The sequence below is a fragment of the Jaculus jaculus genome, chromosome 6 (assembly GCF_020740685.1).
Source record: "Jaculus jaculus isolate mJacJac1 chromosome 6, mJacJac1.mat.Y.cur, whole genome shotgun sequence".
NCBI classification, from domain to species: domain Eukaryota; kingdom Metazoa; phylum Chordata; class Mammalia; order Rodentia; family Dipodidae; genus Jaculus; species Jaculus jaculus.
Genome location: NC_059107.1, coordinates 35365820 through 35384072, shown reverse-complemented (window position 1 = coordinate 35384072; position 18253 = coordinate 35365820). Strand labels below are relative to the sequence as shown.

Here is an 18253-nt window from a genome sequence, read left to right as displayed (position 1 = left end):
TCTATCGAAAGCACTACAGGGACAGAAAACACAAGCAATGATGGCAGGATTTCCATATCAGTGGCTCCCACGCCACAGCATAGTTTTGAGCCACAGAAACTAGGAACATGATTGTAGATTGTCTCATCCTAGTCTGCCCTTGATATTAGGAAGGCATAAATGCTCCCAAACTCTGTTTATTAAATGACCCTCTTAAAATAGATTAGCATGTAGCTGTTTTTATTTAGCTAACAGCTAGTCACTCTGGTGATAGCTCACGATGTCCCATGGATCGGAGGTCCACAGGTGAAGTAGGGATGCTTGATTCTTATCCACACAGAAGGATCTGTCCTATTATATCCTAAGACTAAATGTTAACCTCAAAACATTTGAATATCTGCTATCAAGCAACTCAAATACTAGTTTTACGCATCATTATCCCACCTTGTTCCCAGTGTTCAGCCCCAGGTGGGAATGATGGATGCCCTTGTGTAGGAGCTTAATGTCCTTTTAATAATCAAATCATTGACAATCAAGCTGGAGGGATGGCTCAGTGCTTAAGGTACTTGCCTGCAAAGCCTAAGGACCCAGGTTTAATTCCTTAGTACCCATGTAAGCCAGATTTATAAGGTGGTGCATGCATCTGGAGATCGTTTGCAGAGGCTGGAGGCCCTGGTACACCCATTCTCTATCATTCTCAAATAAATAAATAAAATATTAAAACAGATCACAATGCTTTGGGGCTCCTGTGAATGCTTTAGAGATCACAGGCAGTCTGCAGAAAGATTCCAGCCACCTCAGCCCAGAGTGTCACAGAATGCTTCACTCATCTATTCTACCTGCCACAGTTATGGGAGGAATGGGTATGGTGACTATAATAAGGTTTGGGTTCTCACGAGGAATAATGTTCCATGTTTATCCCTCTGCTGCTGAGAGCTTGTAGCCAGAAAGCTGGGTGCTTGGGGTTAGTTTTGAGCCCGCTAGCCTTCCATCTGCCCGGCGCTGGGCTCTTGTCTTTGAGAAGTTTTAACCTAGTTCTCCATCAAGAATACATTGAGCCCCAGTGGTGTCAATTTATAGCATTGTTCTGGGTATCTGAGGCCTGTAACAGCCACCTTCTTGTTGCCTATTGGAGGCACCTGACCAGAGCAGTTTATGGGAAGAAAGGGTTTGTTTCTGCTTATAGTTTCGAAAGGAGGCATCGTCACGGCAGGAAAGCACGGCAGGCCTGCGCAGGAAGTGTGGATCACATCTCCACATCACTAGTCTGATGAGCACCCAGGGCTCTGGAGTGATAAACCTCAAGGTCTGCCTGCAATGACATGCCTCCTCCCTCAAGGCTCCACCTTCCAGAGGCCCCACAACCTTCACAAACTGCCATCATCTGGGGACCAAGCGGTCGAAAGCACATGAGTCTATGGGGGACATTTCGCATACACTCAAACTGCACAGGGCCCTAATTTAGAAAGAAGTGCTTGTAAAGAGCTCATGGCTTAGAGCAAGAGAAAGCAGAAATGCGAAGGTCATTTTCCTGGCTGGGCGTCCAGAACTTTGATGGAGATAAGGATGCCTCGGTGGGCTACAGATGACCCAAGCTCTTGGTCCATGTGTGCCGCCTTCAGCCGCTCTGTCTGTTCCAGGGAAGCTGTATGCTGTTGGGGGTTATGACGGGGCTTCACGCCAATGCCTGAGCACCGTGGAGCAGTACAACCCAGCAACCAACGAGTGGACATACGTGGCGGACATGAGCACCCGGCGCAGTGGAGCAGGTACAGGCCACGTCTGTCTCCTCCACAGCTGTGTCTGCAGAGAAACAGCGGTACACCCTGTCTCACCTCTCTCCTTCTGCTTTCCTCTTATCCTCTGTCTCTCTCCTCCTCTCTTTCTTTGAAGTTGGGATTAATATCTCATTTATATCACACACATGATCACTTTGTCAGCCTTTTGTAAAAAGTATACTATTTTAATATATTTTTAAAAGAAACTTGGTGTTCTTTTTAATCCCACTGCCACATTTTAAACTGCACTGAACATTTAAAAATTAGTCTTGCCCAGGGGACCCCTTTGCTACAACCCATTTAAGTTCCTCCATCAATTCTCTTTATCAGTATTCCTTCTCTTCCCTTCCTTTCTGTCTTCTTCCCTCCCTCTCTCCTTCTTTCCTTTCCTTTCCCTTCTCTTCCCTTCCCTTCCTTTCTCCCTCTCTCCCCCCTTCCCTTCCAGCTTTCTTTCTTTCTCTCATCATTGTTTCTTTTTTGAGACAAGCTATGGCCCAGGTGGGCCTCACACTCACTAAGTAACCCAGGCCACACCCTGCTAATCCTGCACCTCTTACAAGTGAACGCTTGTCTCTGCTAGCATTGTCTCCATGCGTATTTTCTTTCTTCCATCCTCTGGGCTTGACTCTGTAGCCCAGTCTGACTTTAAACAATCCTTTTGCCTCAGTCTCTGAGTGCTAGGGATAACAGGTATGCAGTACTTTGCCCGACCTATGCCTCAATCTACATAACCTTTACCACAGCCCTAAAAAGTACATATAGTGGCTAAAGAAATGGCTTAGTGGTTGGGGTGTTTCTCTGCAAAGTCTAATGACCCAGGTTTGATTCCCCAGAAACCATATAAGCCAGATGCACAAGGTGGCATATGTGTCTAGAGTCCTGGGATGCCCATTCTCTCCCTCCCTCTCTCTATCTCTCTCTCTCTGCCAAGGAAATAAATAAATAAATATTATTTTAAAATATTATGTGCAATATTAATTCCACTTAGCAGGTTTAGAAAGTAAGTTCTCCCTGGGATGGAGTTATGTTTGCCCAAGGTTATAGAATTAGTAACTTGCAGAGTTAGAATTCTCCCTCCAAGTTTAATGTATTGTAATTCCCAAATAATGTCTCATTCCTATAAGTAGTGGGGCAAATGCTGTTCCCCTGGCTTCAGTGACAAGCCCAGCTTGCCTGTCTGAAGCCCCTGTCTTAGGGGTTGAAAGCCAGCATACAAGTGTTCAAGGCTGGGGATAAACCTAAATCCTTTATCCTCACTTCTCCCTCACTGACATGACAAAAAAGTGACCTCCTGAAAGGTTTTTCACTAGTGCTGCCTGAGGGGAGAGCAGACACTCTGGAGTCCTTTGGGCTTAGTTCAGCAGTGTAGCAACAGCCCCTCCCCCACTTGGTCTCCTCGCCATCCCAGAGGCCCACAGGAGGGCTGAGAGGGCAGCAGAGCCTGGGCCAGGCTCCTGCGGTGCATGGGCTGATGGGAGGGTAAGTCACAAAACTCTCCCCAGTGTTACTGTTCTCTTTCTCTCTCTATTTTTTGGAGATTGGATTGTGATCTCCTTTTCATAGGACCAAACACATGACCACTTCCTGAGCCTTTTGTAAAAAAAAAACCAAAAAAAACCCCCAAAAATCCTGGGCTGGAGAGATGGCTTAGTGGTTAAGCGCTTGCCTGTGAAGCCCAAGGATCCCGGTTCAAGGCTCGATTCCCCAGGACCCCCATTAGCCAGTTGCACAAGGGGGCGCACGCATCTGGAGTTTTTGCAATGGCTGGAGGCCCTGGCGCACCCATTCTCTCCCTCTCTCTCTCTGCCTCTTTCTCTCTATGTCTGTCGCTCTAAAATAAATAAAAATAAACAAAAATTTAAAAGAATCCTGCTTTAATAGATTTTTAAAAAGAATCTTAGTTAGTCCACTGGTTGGTTACAAAGGAGAGCTCTGATTTCATCTTGGAAGCATCTGTGTTTGGAGGACATTCTCCCGGGAGTGTGTCTCTGTGATCCTGCAGGTCCGCCCGTCCTCTCTGTGGTGCAAAGGCCTTGAGTCAGGAAACCTGAACTTTACCATCTGTCTGCTCTGGCTTGCCTTGTGACTGGGTAATCCCCTCTCCCACTTCTGGCCTTGTAATTCCTCAGGTAGAAATGAGTGGGCTTTACTCTTCAGACCATTCCCATTCACTAACCTCATCACCTCCCCTCCTCCTGATCTTTTAGTAATTATAGTTTCTAGTGTCTTCTTTGTACTTCATCCCAATCCTCTTTGGTGATTTGAGGCACAGCAGCAAGAGCTGATGGCCCACGCATGTAGGAGCATCCCAGCCCGAGAGCAGCCACATGCTGAGCTCCTAGGAATACCCCTGCAGTGTGAAGCTACCTATGTTGCGGCCAGGAGCTGTTGTCTGTGCTTGGAGCCAAGAACTCTACCTGTGGATGCGGTTGCCTTGGGGACACAGGCTACTGCTGGGTGGACATTGCTCAGGTCATTCCTGCTTCTCGGCTGGGAGCTCTAGCTAATGCCAAGCGCTGTCATTGATGTCTCTGGGAGTCACAGTGACCTTGGGTTGGAATAAGCTCTTTGTGGAGATGGCTGTGAAAACCCTGACCCCAGGCTCTTCCATCAGTCTTTCCTCAGTAACTTTACGTTGCTAAGACTTGGGGAAGGGTCACTTCTGAAGATGAGAACCCATGTACTTGTCATGGTGGGTGATTTCGGTGACAGAATACCCAGAGAGCAAGGATCTATGTCCTCTGGTTGCCCGAGGCCCAGTGGGACTCTGTGGACATCTATGAGCAGGCCTGCTGAGGGTTACACAGAGGTCCTGGGGCATGCCAAGTCACTGTCTTCCTCACCAGGGTGTGGGGGGCACTAGCACATAGTTGAGAGGAAAAGAGGTCCTCTCAGGGTCCTAGGGGAGCCAGTTTTTGCTGAGCCCACTGATTTCACTGAAGCCCATGTCCATTAGCCATTGTTGGCACAGCAGCACCCTCTGCTGGTAGTTTAGGAAAACTGCTACTGTGCTGGCATAACTGCTGGTGGATTTTATGCATTTGGTCATTCAGCCAGTCTCCGCTGAGAGCTTCTTGCCACCAGGCACAGGGAAGCAGACTTGGACAAGAGAGACACCCTCCTTGGCTGTACAAAGTTTGTGGCCTACAGATTGGGCCTTTGGATCCTAAACTTGTCTGCACACTCCAATGACCTGAGGAACTTTCTGGGCTTCTGGAAGGTGTTTCTGGGAATGTGGCCCCATCTTTCCAGAAAGCTCCCAGCTAACAGAGATGGATCCTGTCTATGTAAAGGAGTGATCCGCTAGTGAGCCGTTCCTGGAAGGAGAAACCAAGACCAGGTAAAAATGGTCGCCAAGAGGGGGAGTTAGAAAGGTATGTCCCAAACCGAGGTGGTCCAGCTACCTGCGCAGTTGCCCTTTTGAGATACCACCTGTTTGTGATGGCCACTGTCTCCTTAGATCATAAAGGGGTTTTAGTAGCTCATCCTGCAGCTTGTCAGTGGTGTAATGCAGCTGAGGCCCACCCACCCCATGGGCAGTCTGCTACCCTTGCCAGTTTGTTGGGAGAGGAGCGCAGAGGGATGGCTTATTCTACAGGACTGGCAAGGTGGTCTCCCCGCTGATGTCCTCAGCACATCTGCTGTGTGGCTAGTTTCAGTTTTCAACTGTTTCCTCAACTAATACAAGGCTGAATAATACAATATTTGGGGGAAGTAAGGTAATATAGGTAAGTTCCAAAGGAAAACAAGTGTTTCTTCCCAGAAATAGTTACTTTTTACGCATTGGTGAACTCCTTTATCTTTTTCTTCCCTTCTTTTCTCTTTTTAAAAATACTCTATTTATTTATTTATTTGACAGAGAAAGGGGGAGAAAGAGAGAGAGGGAGGGAGGGAGAATGGGCATACCAGGGCTTCCAGCCACTGCAAACAAACTCCAGATGCATGCACCCCCTTGTGCATATGGCTTACATGGGTCCTGGGGAAATCGAACATGGGTCCTTTGGCTTTGCAGGCAAATGTCTTAACCGCCAAACCATCCCTACAGCCCTCTTTTTTTGTTTTTTTGAGGTAAGGTCTCACTCTAGCCCAGGCTGACCTGGAATTCACTATGGAGTCTCAGGGTGGCCTCGAACTCCCTGCAGTCCTCCTACCTCTGCCTCCCGAGTGCTGGCGTAAAAGGCGTGCACCACCACGCACAGCTTTAGCTTCTTCCTTTTCCTTACTACCCGTTTCCACATTTGCACACACACACATGCATGTTTTAAAAACACAAGTGGGTTCATAGCTGCCTTGTGTCTGTCTCCAGGTTGCCCGTCTTGCAAGGAGGCGGGCAGGGTGTCACTGTATTTGTTTTGCAGATGAGGACACTGAGGCCCAGGGACACAGACCAGCACTCCCCAAGTCACCCTGTTGATGATGGCTGTCCAGGGCTGGACACCAGGCCTCCTGGTTCCTTGTTCCTATAGCGAGCCTGAGGCCGGGACACTCTGCTCTGCCTTTCAGGGGTTGGGGTGCTCAGCGGACAGCTGTATGCCACAGGGGGGCATGATGGTCCCTTGGTGAGGAAGAGTGTCGAAGTCTATGACCCTGGGACAAACACCTGGAAGCAGGTGGCGGACATGAACATGTGCAGGCGGAATGCAGGTAATGCGTCTGCTCTCTCCATCTCCCTTTGGAAGCCATGGGCCTCTCCCTGCACACAGCTGTTCTGAGTGAGAGGAGGAGGGGGAGACCCCTAGGATCGAAAGCTGAGATTGTAGCCTGAGCAGGGAGTTCCATTTGTCCCCTACCTGCGAGAGGCGGGAGGAGTACCTAGGACCCAAAAAGCTGGCCATCAGCTCCCCAACTTAGATTCCCAGTGGATGGAGATGACTCTTTCCACCCACGCCCCTGTCCCATGGCTTGGCTGGTAGCTAAGCTCAGGACTGCATAGACCTAAGCCAGGCAGTGGCATTTGGTTCTGTTTTCTTTGCCATTCCCTCACTTTGGCCCAATCTTCTTCCTCACAGGAGTGTCAGACCTTTCCCCCATACAGCCTCCCCCCAAACTGACTCTCCAGTGTAATAATCACCTTTGTTTCTGTCTGTCCATTTCCTGTCTCCCCTTTCTATTGATCCTTGTATTCTTTACTTTAGCAGTGATTGACCTTAGGGATTTAGGTCCATGCTTCCTGGAGCGTAACACCTGATCAACCTATTGCCTTTAAAAACATTTATTTCAGAGAGAGTGTGTGTGCAAGAGAGAGTGAGAGTGCCAGGACCTCCAGCCTCTCCAGATGAACTCCAGATACATGCACCCCTCAGTGCACCTGGCTTGACATGGCTACTGGGGATTCAAACCTGGGCTGTCAGGGTTTGCAGGCAAATGCCTCTAAGTGCTGAGCCATCTCTCCAGCCCACTATTGCCTTTTGAGCCACTGCCTATTAGTTTGTGTTCCATTCAGTGTGTGGCTTGTGCTTTGTGCCTCTTGGCTCCATGAAAGGGTTGGCTTTGCACACCTTCCCCAGGCTAGAAAGACTAAAAGGCGAATCTCGGGCAGATTTCTTTCCTTTATTCTCATACCTGTTTGCTCAACTCATTTGTGGCTGACTTGTTGACAGTGTAAACAGAGGTGACATTACTAATTTGCTCCTTGCCTGAGCCTGATGTGATACACCTTGGCATCTAGCCAGAAGGCTCACGAGCAAGGCATTTCAGAGCCCACAATGCAGGCACTCTATAGGGTTTGTGAATTAAGTCTAGATATAAACGTGAGTATATATATTGCTTATCCAGGCATGAGGAGATGGCTCAATGGTTAAAGGCATTTCCTTGCACAGTTTGTTAGTCCAGGTTTAATCCCCTAGCCACCCACATAAAGCCAGATGGGCATTAATGTCTAGTGGCAAGAGATCTTGCCACCCATATCTCACCCCCCCAAACTCACGTATGCACAAATAAATATTAAACAATAAAATTATTTCTTGAGAAGAAAAGGCCAAAAGTGGAATTTTGAAGCAGATGTAGCAACATGGGCAATGCTTCCATACAGAGTCCTGCACCCACAATCTTCTCTCTATTTATATAACATGGGGGGGGCAGAGAGAAATGATCTTGTTAGAGTTGGGGTTTCCCAGAGGCTGTGTCAGTGTGCACCTCAGACCAGAGCTGAATCTCTGTTGTTCACTAGGAAGGGAGGAAGAGACTCCAGAGCAATGGAGACCATCTTCCATGGGTCCTCATTTCTGATGTGCCCATTCTGACCTCTCCTGTCACTTCTAACTCCCAGGAGTCTGTGCCGTGAACGGGCTCCTCTATGTAGTCGGGGGTGATGATGGATCCTGCAACTTGGCTTCGGTAGAGTACTACAATCCAGTCACCGACAAATGGACGCTGCTACCAACGAACATGAGCACTGGGCGGAGCTATGCAGGTCAGTGGATTCCAGCTCCATCCATCACAGTGGGGACAGGAGGAGGCAAGAGAAACAACAACAAAAACCAACAGTGAGGGAGACCCTGACTCAAGCAAAGTGTAAAGGCTCCTTGAACACCCTGAGTTTATCCTCAGACCTCCACATTTGTGCCATGGTACATGCATACCCATACTTATCTATACAATAAGTGAATAGATAATGACAGATGACAGATGACAGATAGATAGATAGATAGATAGATAGATAGATAGATAGATGGATGGATGGATGGATGGATGGATGGATGGATGGATGGATAGATGGATAGATGGATAGATGGATAGATGGATAGATAGAAAGAATAGCTGGGGAGCTCACTCAGTGGGAAAACGGTTTGCCATGAGATCATGAGAACCTAGGTTCAGAGCCCCAGTTCTTACACAAAAGCCAGGTAAGGTGGTGTGTGACTGTCATCCCAGTGCTGCAGAGGCAGAAGCAGAGGCAGAGGCAGAGGCGGAGGCAGGAGGATCCCCAGGGCTAGTCAGTCTAGAAGAATCAGTGAGCTGTAGGGTTTGTGAATTACAAGGGAGAACAACTGAGAAAGACATCCAGTGCTCTCTTTTAGCCTCACACATGCACATGCACTCACACACATGTTCACCCATACACATACAAGCATTCATGCACATCACATGCACATATACATGCAAAAAGTGAAAATCACTTTTGGAGTTCTGGCGTATATTGGTGGCTTGTGAACTGAACCTGGGCTACCAGACTTTGTAGGCAAATGCCTTGAACTGCTGAGCCATCTTTTCAGCCCCAGCAATTTTTTTTTTTTTTTTTTTTTTTTTTGAGGTAAGGTCTCACTATAGCCAAGGTTGACTTGGAATTCATTATGTAGTCTCAGGCTGGCCTTGAATTCATGGTGATCCTCCTACCTCTGCCTCCCAAGTGCTGGGACTAAAGGCATATGCCACCACACCCAGCCTTTCCTTTCCTTTCTTTTTTTCTTATTTAATAGAGAGAAAGAGGCAGAGAGAGAGAGAGAGAGAGAGAGAGAGAGAGAGAGAGAGAGAGAGAGAGGGAGAGAGGGAGAGGGAGAGAAGGAGAGAGAGAGAATGGGTGCACCAGGGCCTTCAGCCACTGCAAACGAACTCCAGATGTGTGTGCCCCCTTGTGTGCATGTGTGACATTGTGCACTCATGTCACTGTGCGTCAGGCTTATGTGGGACCGGGAGATTTGAATGTGAGTTCTTAGGCTTCACAGGAAAGCACCTTAACTGCTAAGCCATCTCTCCAGCTCCTCCCTTTTTTTTTTGGTTTTTCGAGGTAGGGTCTCACTCTAGCCCAGGCTGACCTGGAATTCACTATGGAGTCTCAGGCTGGCCTCAAACTGACAGCAATCCTCCTATCTCTGCCTCCCAAGTGCTGCCCGGCACCCTCCTCCCACTTTTTTTTTTTTTTTTTTTTTGAGGTAGGGTCTCACTCTGGTCCAGGCTGACCTGGAATTAACTCTGTAGTCTTAGGATGGCCTTGAACTCATGGTGATCCTCCTACCTCTGCCTCCCGAGTGCTGGGATTAAAGGTGTGCATCACCACACCTGGCTCGTATTTCCATTTGCATGAGAGTGGTCAGCTCCTCTTGCAAATGCTTCCAGATTTTAGATGGAGGATTTGTGCCACGTGGGTGCCAGAGCTTTGGGTCATGTTCTTCTAACATGAGGCCCCTATTGCAATGAGCTGCTTTCACTTTTCCCTTCCTTTGGATTTTCTCTCACCTTGTCACACCCTCCTTCATTAAATATGAAAGATTTTAGAAGCATTTAGAGTGATTCAGTTCTCTTGGTGTTTTCCTGATAACTACACCTACTCTTTTTTTTTTTTCAGAAGCTGTACAGGGGAGAATGGGACATATTCTAGGATGAGGCAGTGATACATGGGCAGGACTTTTGGCTCCATCTGAATCTTAACCAGAAGGGAGGGCTTAAGTATGACTATGTATGCTTAACAGTTCATGTGTCTCTCTTTGCTGTCTGCCCACTGCAGACATACGAGGGGAGAAGACAAACAGAAAGCAGGCAGTTCTGTGTTCAACCCACTGAGTGAAGGAAGCTCTTGCCTTAGAATCTAGAGGGATGATTCTGAAATGCAAAATTGATGATGAAGTTATCTACTAAAGTGTTACTTAAAGTATTAAAAAACCCGAGAATTACTTAATGGCTGGCATTAGGGAAGCAGTTAAATAATCTATGGGTTGTTTAGGTTTTGAAAAAAAATAGTTATTATTTGAAAGAGGGAAAGAGAAAAGAAAGATACAGGAAGACCGAGAGAGAACGGGAGTGTCCATATGCTGCTGCAAACATACTTTAGGCACATGCGCCACAGTGTGTGTCTGGCTTTACGTGGGCACTGGGGAATCAAACCCAGGGTGTCAGGCTTTGAAATCAAGCACCTTTAACTGCTGAGCCATCTCTCCAGCCCCCTGGAATGTTTATACAGTTGGCGTATTATTTTTGTGAGGGGAGACAGAGTCTCACTCTACTCCAGGTTTATCTGGAACTCACTGTGTATCCCAGCCTGTCCTTGAGCTCTTAACTATTCTCCCATTTCACCCTCTTGAATGAGTGCTGGGATTACAGGTGTGAGCCACCATGCCTGGCTCAGTGAATACATTTTTTCATTTCATGAGAAAACATTTGTACTAGACTTAGGTTAAAGGAGAATGCACATTGTAAGCGCCCTGTGTGCCCAGTGCTATGGTGCTGTATTGGGGAGGAGGAGTTTGAATAGCTGTTGCTTCTGGAAGTGGATACTGGAGTCAGACCTGAATTTGAATTTCATCCCTGTCACTAGCCATGGGCCTCGGGGCTGGGTATTCAATCTGATGTAACCTCTATTGTCCAAATTGTAAAATGGGGATAAATTAAACTAAACCTCTTAGAGCTTTTATGAGAACAAGCTGTGATAATATGTGTGAAGTACTCAGCATGATGTTTGCCTGGTTGCTAGACTCCACCTGCTGAACGATAAAGATTATTGGTAGACCCCCTAGGAAGGATTCCGATTGATGGAGGTGGCTTACTTTGTATGATAGGAAGATTTTTACCCCCTTTGGGATCTTTACCATTTTCCTAACTTTCTATAATGACAGGATATTACTTTTGTACTCAAAAGAGAAAGCTCATATAAAAGGAATTCCCAGGGGAGGTTCATCACGGTGGGGGAAAGCATGGCTGAACAGGCAGCCGGGGCATCACCTCTTGTCACAGCATCAGGAAGGAAGTAGTCTGAGTGAAAGTGCTCTGAGTGCCCAGTGGGCGGGACTAATAAAGCTCAAGGTCCACCCTCCAGTGACAACACCTCCTCTAGCAAGGCTCCACCTCCCAAAGGTTTCACAAGTCTCCCAAAGTGCCGTCAGCTGGAGACTGAGTATTCAAAGCACATGAGGCTAAGGGGAACATTCCACTCAAACCACCCCAGGAACTGAGCCTGAAAATGCGAACAGGCATGCTTTGGGCCACAGGGCATATTGGCTGGTAGCAGAGCTAGGACTGGAATGCAGTCCCTGAAGTCAACCTTCTGTTCTTTTTTTTTTTTTTTTTTTCAGCACATATTGGATGTTTATTTCTTTGGAGTTTTTGCAATCTTTACAATTTAACCTAGGGCCTCACCCATGCTGAGCAAGTCCGCTAGAGTTGAGCCATGTCCCAGCCTAGTGTTTTCTGTTTTTCAAAGGGAAAGTGAAATGATAGGATGATGCTCTTTTTTTCTGTTTTTTTTTTTTTCAAGGTACGTTCTCACTCTAGCCCTGGTTGCCCTGGAATTCACTATGTACTCTCAGGGTAGCCTCGAACTCACAAGAATGCCCCTATCTGCCTCCTGAGTGCTGGAATGAAATGCAAGTGCTTGTCCTCACTTTTCTGCCGGCTGTGCATCTGGAACTCATGTGCGCAACATGAAACAGAGGCAGACAAACCCAGGGAATAGTTGAGTCATGAGGGACACTGCTTAGCTTGAGCCGCCCATCTCAACAGTGCACCTGTAACCTGGGACCCCCACCTGTACAGAAGTGCAAGCACATCCCACTTCACACAATGAGCTCGTTTTCTTCTTAGTGGCCATTCTTCATGATCAGTAGCTATTGAAATATATTCCTAGCTAGGTCCAGAACAGCACAACCTTCTGTTCTTTCCAGTCCATTCTAATCTCCTCTAAAAGTTGGCATAGAAAGGCTGTCACTTCTTTCTTTCCTTCCTTCTTTTTCAGATTTTTATTAACAACTTCCATGATTATAAAAAATATCCCATGGTAATACCCTCCCTCCCCCCACTTTGTCCTTTGAAACTCCACTCTCCATCATATCCCCTCCCTGTCTCAATGAGTCTCTCTTTAATTTTGATGTCATGATCTTTTCCTTCTATTATGATGGTCTTGTGTAGGTAGTGTCAGTCACTGTGAGGTCATGGATATCCAGGTCATTTTGTGTCTGGGGGGGGAGCATGTTATAAGGAGTCCTACCTTTCCTTTGGCTCTTACATTCTTTCTGCCATCTCTTCTGCAATGGACCCTGAGCCTTGGAAGGTGTGATAGAAATGGTGCAGTACTGAGCACTCCAGTCACTTCTTTCCAGCACCATGATGGAAAGGCTATCACTTCTAAAGTGAGGTCGAGTTGGAAATGGGCAGTGCCTCTGGGCTTGCAGGGAGGGTGTGCCGTGTGATGATGTGGGATGAGTGCAGTCACCTGCGGTGTTGGAGGGACTCTCCTTGTGGATGCAGTTGTCTGCTGGGACTTTGGCTCTGAAGAGAGGCAGCTTCACGCCATAGACTTCAGTATTTATCTGCAGTGATTTGAATTTAACATCGGGCATCTTAGATGTATCAGCTCATTCCTGGAGACAATGAATAACTGTTTCTGTTTCTTTTTTTTTAATTTCATGTTAGGTGTTGCTGTGATTCACAAGACCTTGTGACCTAAACTCCCACTGCCAGGAGGCGGAGGAAGGAGTGGGTGCCGCCTGTGACTCAGAGCAGTGGGACCGTGGTGACCAGATGACAGTTAACCGGGAGGGACTGCAGTGGTGTGAGAACCACCCTCCTGGGATTTGCCAGACTGGTGTGGACACTGATGACCACTTACTGCCCCCTAAGGTGCTTTGATTTTTGCCATGAGCAGTGGGGTTCCTGATAGCCCCAGCAGCACCTTTGGAGTTCTTTTGTTTGTGTGTGTGTGTGTGTGTGTGTGTGTGTGTGTGTGTGTTTCTACAGGGACAACAGAGAACCTAGCATAGTGTGTGTGTGTGTATGTGTGTAAGATGTAGTGTTCCACTTAGCTGGATTCAGCTTGGGGATGGAACAGTGTGATATTCTACTGGATTTCTTTACTACTGATCCTTCCACTATGCTAACCACCACACAACCTCTCTTCTGGATGTGTCCTCGTGGGGCCTCCATTACTGAAGCTGCTGTCTTTGAGAGGTGCAGCCCAACAGGCTGGCAATGTGCAGAAGCAACCGGCCCGGGGTAGCTCCCTGGCCCTGCCTGTGACCAAGATGTGACTACTTCAGCGCTAAAGAGCTTTCTCAGAGCTGTGCCATCCTCTGCGTACCGTGCCAGGGTGCAGACACCATCTGCCCTGTGCTCATGGCCAACACCTCTTCCTTGGCACTACTCTAGGATTCAGATGAGAGCTGCCCTGCCCGGGCCTCTGGTCTTTCATGCCATGGATTCTAGCTTTGTATCTCTTCAGCAGGGAAAATGAACTCTTCAGAGAAGTCCCAGGTAACGCACTGGAGAGAAATGTACAAGAAAACAAAAGAAAACCAAAGTGGTAAGGATTCTGTCCTTTCCCACAGTGGTCTCACAGAGGGACCACACTTCTCTGTGTTGCCAAGACACAACTACAGGCTCACACTTATTATGAAGGACTACTTACTAGAACAAGGGTTCTCACCCTTTCACCAAACCCAGAGATAGGTTTACCCCTGTGCTGGATGGGGCCATGTGTGGTTCTCATAGACATGAATGACTTTGAAGAATAGACTGGCTGGATCTGGCCCTTGACACTTGGTGGTGATGGTCAACTCTGCTTGACATCCCCACCTTCCTTCTCTCATGCTTTTCCTCCCAACCTCCCGAACACCCCTCTTTGCTTCCACTGTGGGGGAGGAGATGGTATAGTGGGTTCTCGATTAGAGCTCTTCCCCGAGAATACTTACATTTTAAAAGAAGAGTTTGATGAAAGCTTTCTTCATTCACACATAAAAATTATTAATGATCTAACTTCCAGCATCTGGGGGGAATGTGTGAAGCAACTGGAGACATAGACATTAAAAAAGAGCCCCAGAGCTGGGTTATTCCTAAGCTGGTAAGTGGATGTGTTGGAATTTCTGCTGTAGGAAGGGAGGATTTGAGTCTGGAAAATAGTCCCGCAGCCAGGAGCTGGGATTTAGCTCACTGCCATCAGGGTCTGTGCAAAGAAAACCACAGGGCTTTGTGGACCCTGCTTCCCAGCAGATTCTGTAGTAAGTTGTCACCCTCCTGTCCTCTGTCTTCTGCAAGCCTCCCTAGCTAGCTTGGAGAATTCACTGGATTTTTTTTTTTTTTTGAACTATTCTCCTGAAGCTTAAATTTCTCTTTCTGATGTTACACAGATTTTTAGTAGCCCTAGGGAGAAGCTAGACCCTCCGGCTTTGGGGGACCTAGAACAAAGTCTTCAGGAGAATCAGGACATATATTGGAGGAATGTTTTGGTTTCAGCTATCAATGGGGGACACTGACTTTGGAACTCTTCCTGGCTCTGTACTGGGAGCTGAAAGAATGAGATTTATATTTTGGAAGTCCCTCTCCAAGGAAGCTTTAGGACTTGTTTGGAGGGGTGGTGGTGAGGATGAGGTTGGAGTAAGATTCTGATGTGTCGTGTTCACACATGCACTCCATTCCAGGAGAAGGGAAAATCTCCCCTCCTCCACCCCACCACCTTTAACCTAGACTGTCCTGTTTAGCAGCCAAGATGAGGCTTGGTATTACCCTCCCATAAAGAATCCCTTCCCTGAAAGCTATCTGGCCATGTTTTCTGCTTTGGGTTTTCGCTGTTGGTTCCACCTGGCGTCTCCCTTCCAGCTGCTCCTGGAAGCTACGTTCATCTCATCCTCATGTGTCCTTTCTCATGGGGACTAGAATACTGGTACGTCATCACCCAAATGCCAATCTCTATCTGGGTTCTAGCCACTCAGAGATGCCATCCCAAAACATCTGTTGCTCCAATCTATCACCAGGTACAATTCCCCCTCTACACCATACTTAACCTTCACGTCTTTGCTAGTCACATGGTGGGTGACACCTCACCTCCCCTCCCTGCTAGGATGACTGTCATGGCTTGTGAATGCAGCCTTGATGGTGGTGGCACATCTGAAGTCAGGTGGTACTGGTCAAATGGAATTGAGACCCAAGGTTAGAAACCAGCTCAGATGCCACTTAAGATACCAGTCTGGGCCATGCAGAAGTCAGTTTCTGAATCCCAAAGTTATTTTTTCCTAAGTACCCAATGGCATCTCTCCATCTAAGATATTGAAGTATTATGCAAATGAAGTGACCTCATTTTTTGCTATGCAATAAGAATACTTAATTCTATCTCATGACAAGCCAGTTGCAATATCCCCTAAGATGCTTTTCAAAATGTCTCATTTTGGTATCTGTTATGTAATGTTTGTATATCTCTGAGCCAGATCCTTTTCAAAATTGCCTTTTTTTGTAAAATTGAAGCTATGGATAGCTTTCAGGCTAAAATTTTAATGTAGATATTTTTATAAATAATTTTTCAAGAGAGATTCGAATCGCTTTTTAATCGTCCATGGTAATGAAATGCTGTGTTCTTCGTTGTTCACTGGCGCGCGCACACAGTCCACGCCTGTCAGCACCTTCCCTTTGGGTCTTTCCCTCTCAGAATGGAGTTTCTAGTAGACGAGTCTTCCTCTTGACACCACTCAAGAAAGGCTGCTGAATTAGAAAACACGGTCCCTTTTGTTTCTTGAATTGCTAGGGGCTAATGTCCAACTTGACTTGGCATCTTATCTCAAGGTACTGCTTATCTCTGTCTGTTTCTTGGAGTCTTGTGCAGAGCTGGGGCTGGCTTGGCCCGTGTGGTGGGGGCTCTCATTGCCTGCCACCGAGCCTGCCCTCCAGCCCACACCCGGGGCGTTCCTGCGTCCTGTAGACCACCATCTTTCATCCTCTTTGGTCTCCTTGTTCTTCCCAAGTTTCTAGTGTTCAATGCCTTTGCTGCCAGGTCATGTCTCTTTTAGAAGCATCCGTCTCTCTACTTTAACACAAAGAGTCGTCACTGTCTCTAAGAAGAATGTGATTGGGCACAAGCTTTGCGGATGTTCACACTGTTTCCTCTAGAGCTATCTTCACTCTGAGCAGGGTTTTGTGTTTGGGTCTACCATAAAACTCGTGTTGCTTTTTTAAATCTTTATTTCTTTTTTAATTAATTCTGGGCCATTTAAAATTGCCTCCGTGCTTCCAAATTTGCACCTAGATGGATCAGCATGGGAGGCCCAGCACACTCACTCTGGTTAAGATGGAATTTCCAAGGCTCTTATGGCCTGCCGAAGCAAGGAGGTTGGAATGTATTTTTTAAAGTGTTTGCACTACTTAGAGTCCTAAGCCCCTCATGTCAGCTGTTTGTGCACCTACTGACAAAGCAGAAAATCCTGTTAGTGCTTCCAATATTTGGGGTTGAAAGAGACTTCTGTGGTGGGTAGTCACAACCTTCCGGCCCTGCGCAGCCTTTGCTGTGGGACTCGGGCTCACGGCTCACGGCTCATGGATGCAGCATCAGCCACGGCAGGATGCATGGGACTGCGGCATTTGCACAAACAAAATGCCCCAGCTCACCATTCTCCCTTTCGGCTATGAGATTGTAAATTATTCCCCTCCCCCACCATTTCAGTGGTAATTAAAGGACCCTTGTTGGACTTCTTGTCTAATTTGTATATGATGTGTAAAATACTTTCTTTGAAAGAAAACCGAAGACACTGAATGATGTGTGTGTCTGTATGGACGCACTGTTCCTGTGCTTAACACAGGCTGTCAGGCTAGATCACTGACTCCTTGTCCAATGTACTACACAGGTAAGCTCGTGGCTCTGCTGTTTAATGCATGGACGTTGGGAACAGTATATCTTGCACAAGAAAGCTTGTCATATGCTTGATCGGTTACAGTGATAGCTGAAGAAACATTTCGCCAAATGTATTATTTTAACAGAAATCATGTCCTCCTTTCCCATACTATATGTTTAATTTTAATAAAAACTGAATTGTGCAAACCATTTTCAATATTTCATTTCTATAGCCCAGCCTTCCCATTGTGTCTCAAACATGAAATAGACAGACTGCGTATCTTCAGGTTAAATTTTTTTTTTTCTCTCTCCAGGATTTGCTATGCAGTCTGTGTCCATCTGTTTTTTTTTTTTTTCCCCCCCGAGGTAGGGTCTTACTCCAGCCCACGCTGACCTGTAATCACTATGGAATCTCAGGGTAGCCTCAAACTCACAGCGATCCTCCTACCTCTGCCTCCCGAGTGCTGGGATTAAAGGCGTGCGCCACCACGCCCGGCCCATCTGGTTTCTGTCACTTGGCTCCAGCACAGTGTCAGACCCATGAAAACCTTCTTCAGTGAGGCCTAGTGTTGCAGTTACCATTGCACCTCTGGGACAAAACACGTGACCAGGGCTGGAGAGATGGCTTAGTGGTTAAGCGCTTGCCTGTGAAGCCTAAGGACCCCGGTTCGAGGCTCGGTTCCCCAGGTCCCACGTTAGCCAGATGCACAAGGGGGCGCACGCGTCTGGAGTTCGTTTGCAGAGGCTGGAAGCCCTGGCGCGCCCATTCTCTCTCTCTCCCTCTATCTGTCTTTCTCTCTGTGTCTGTCACTCTCAAATAAATAAATAAAAATATAAAAAAAAAACAAACACGTGACCAAATCCAGCTGATGGGGAAAAAGGGTTTATTTCGGCTTTACAGTCTTGAGAGGAAATGTCATGATGGCAGGAATGCATGGTAGAGCAGAGGCTGGATGCCACCTCCTGTCACAGCAGGTGG

General features: G+C 47.1%; 1 protein-coding gene across 4 annotated transcripts in view; it reads left to right on the top strand.

Moving 5' to 3' along the window:
• The window catches only part of Klhl3 (kelch like family member 3), a 118216-nt gene extending 100732 nt beyond the window's left edge, over positions 1-17484 (top strand). For 3 of the 4 annotated variants that reach the window (XM_045152517.1, XM_045152516.1, XM_045152515.1), the window contains 4 exons: positions 1620-1748; positions 6261-6401; positions 8026-8169; positions 13098-17484. In XM_045152517.1, the coding sequence (XP_045008452.1) occupies positions 1620-1748; positions 6261-6401; positions 8026-8169; positions 13098-13126 (443 nt within the window). In that variant the 3' untranslated portion in view covers positions 13127-17484. The remainder of the gene's footprint in view (positions 1-1619; positions 1749-6260; positions 6402-8025; positions 8170-13097) is intronic. The other variant, XM_045152518.1, reaches the window with a different exon arrangement.
• Positions 17485-18253: the final 769 nt, after the last annotated feature.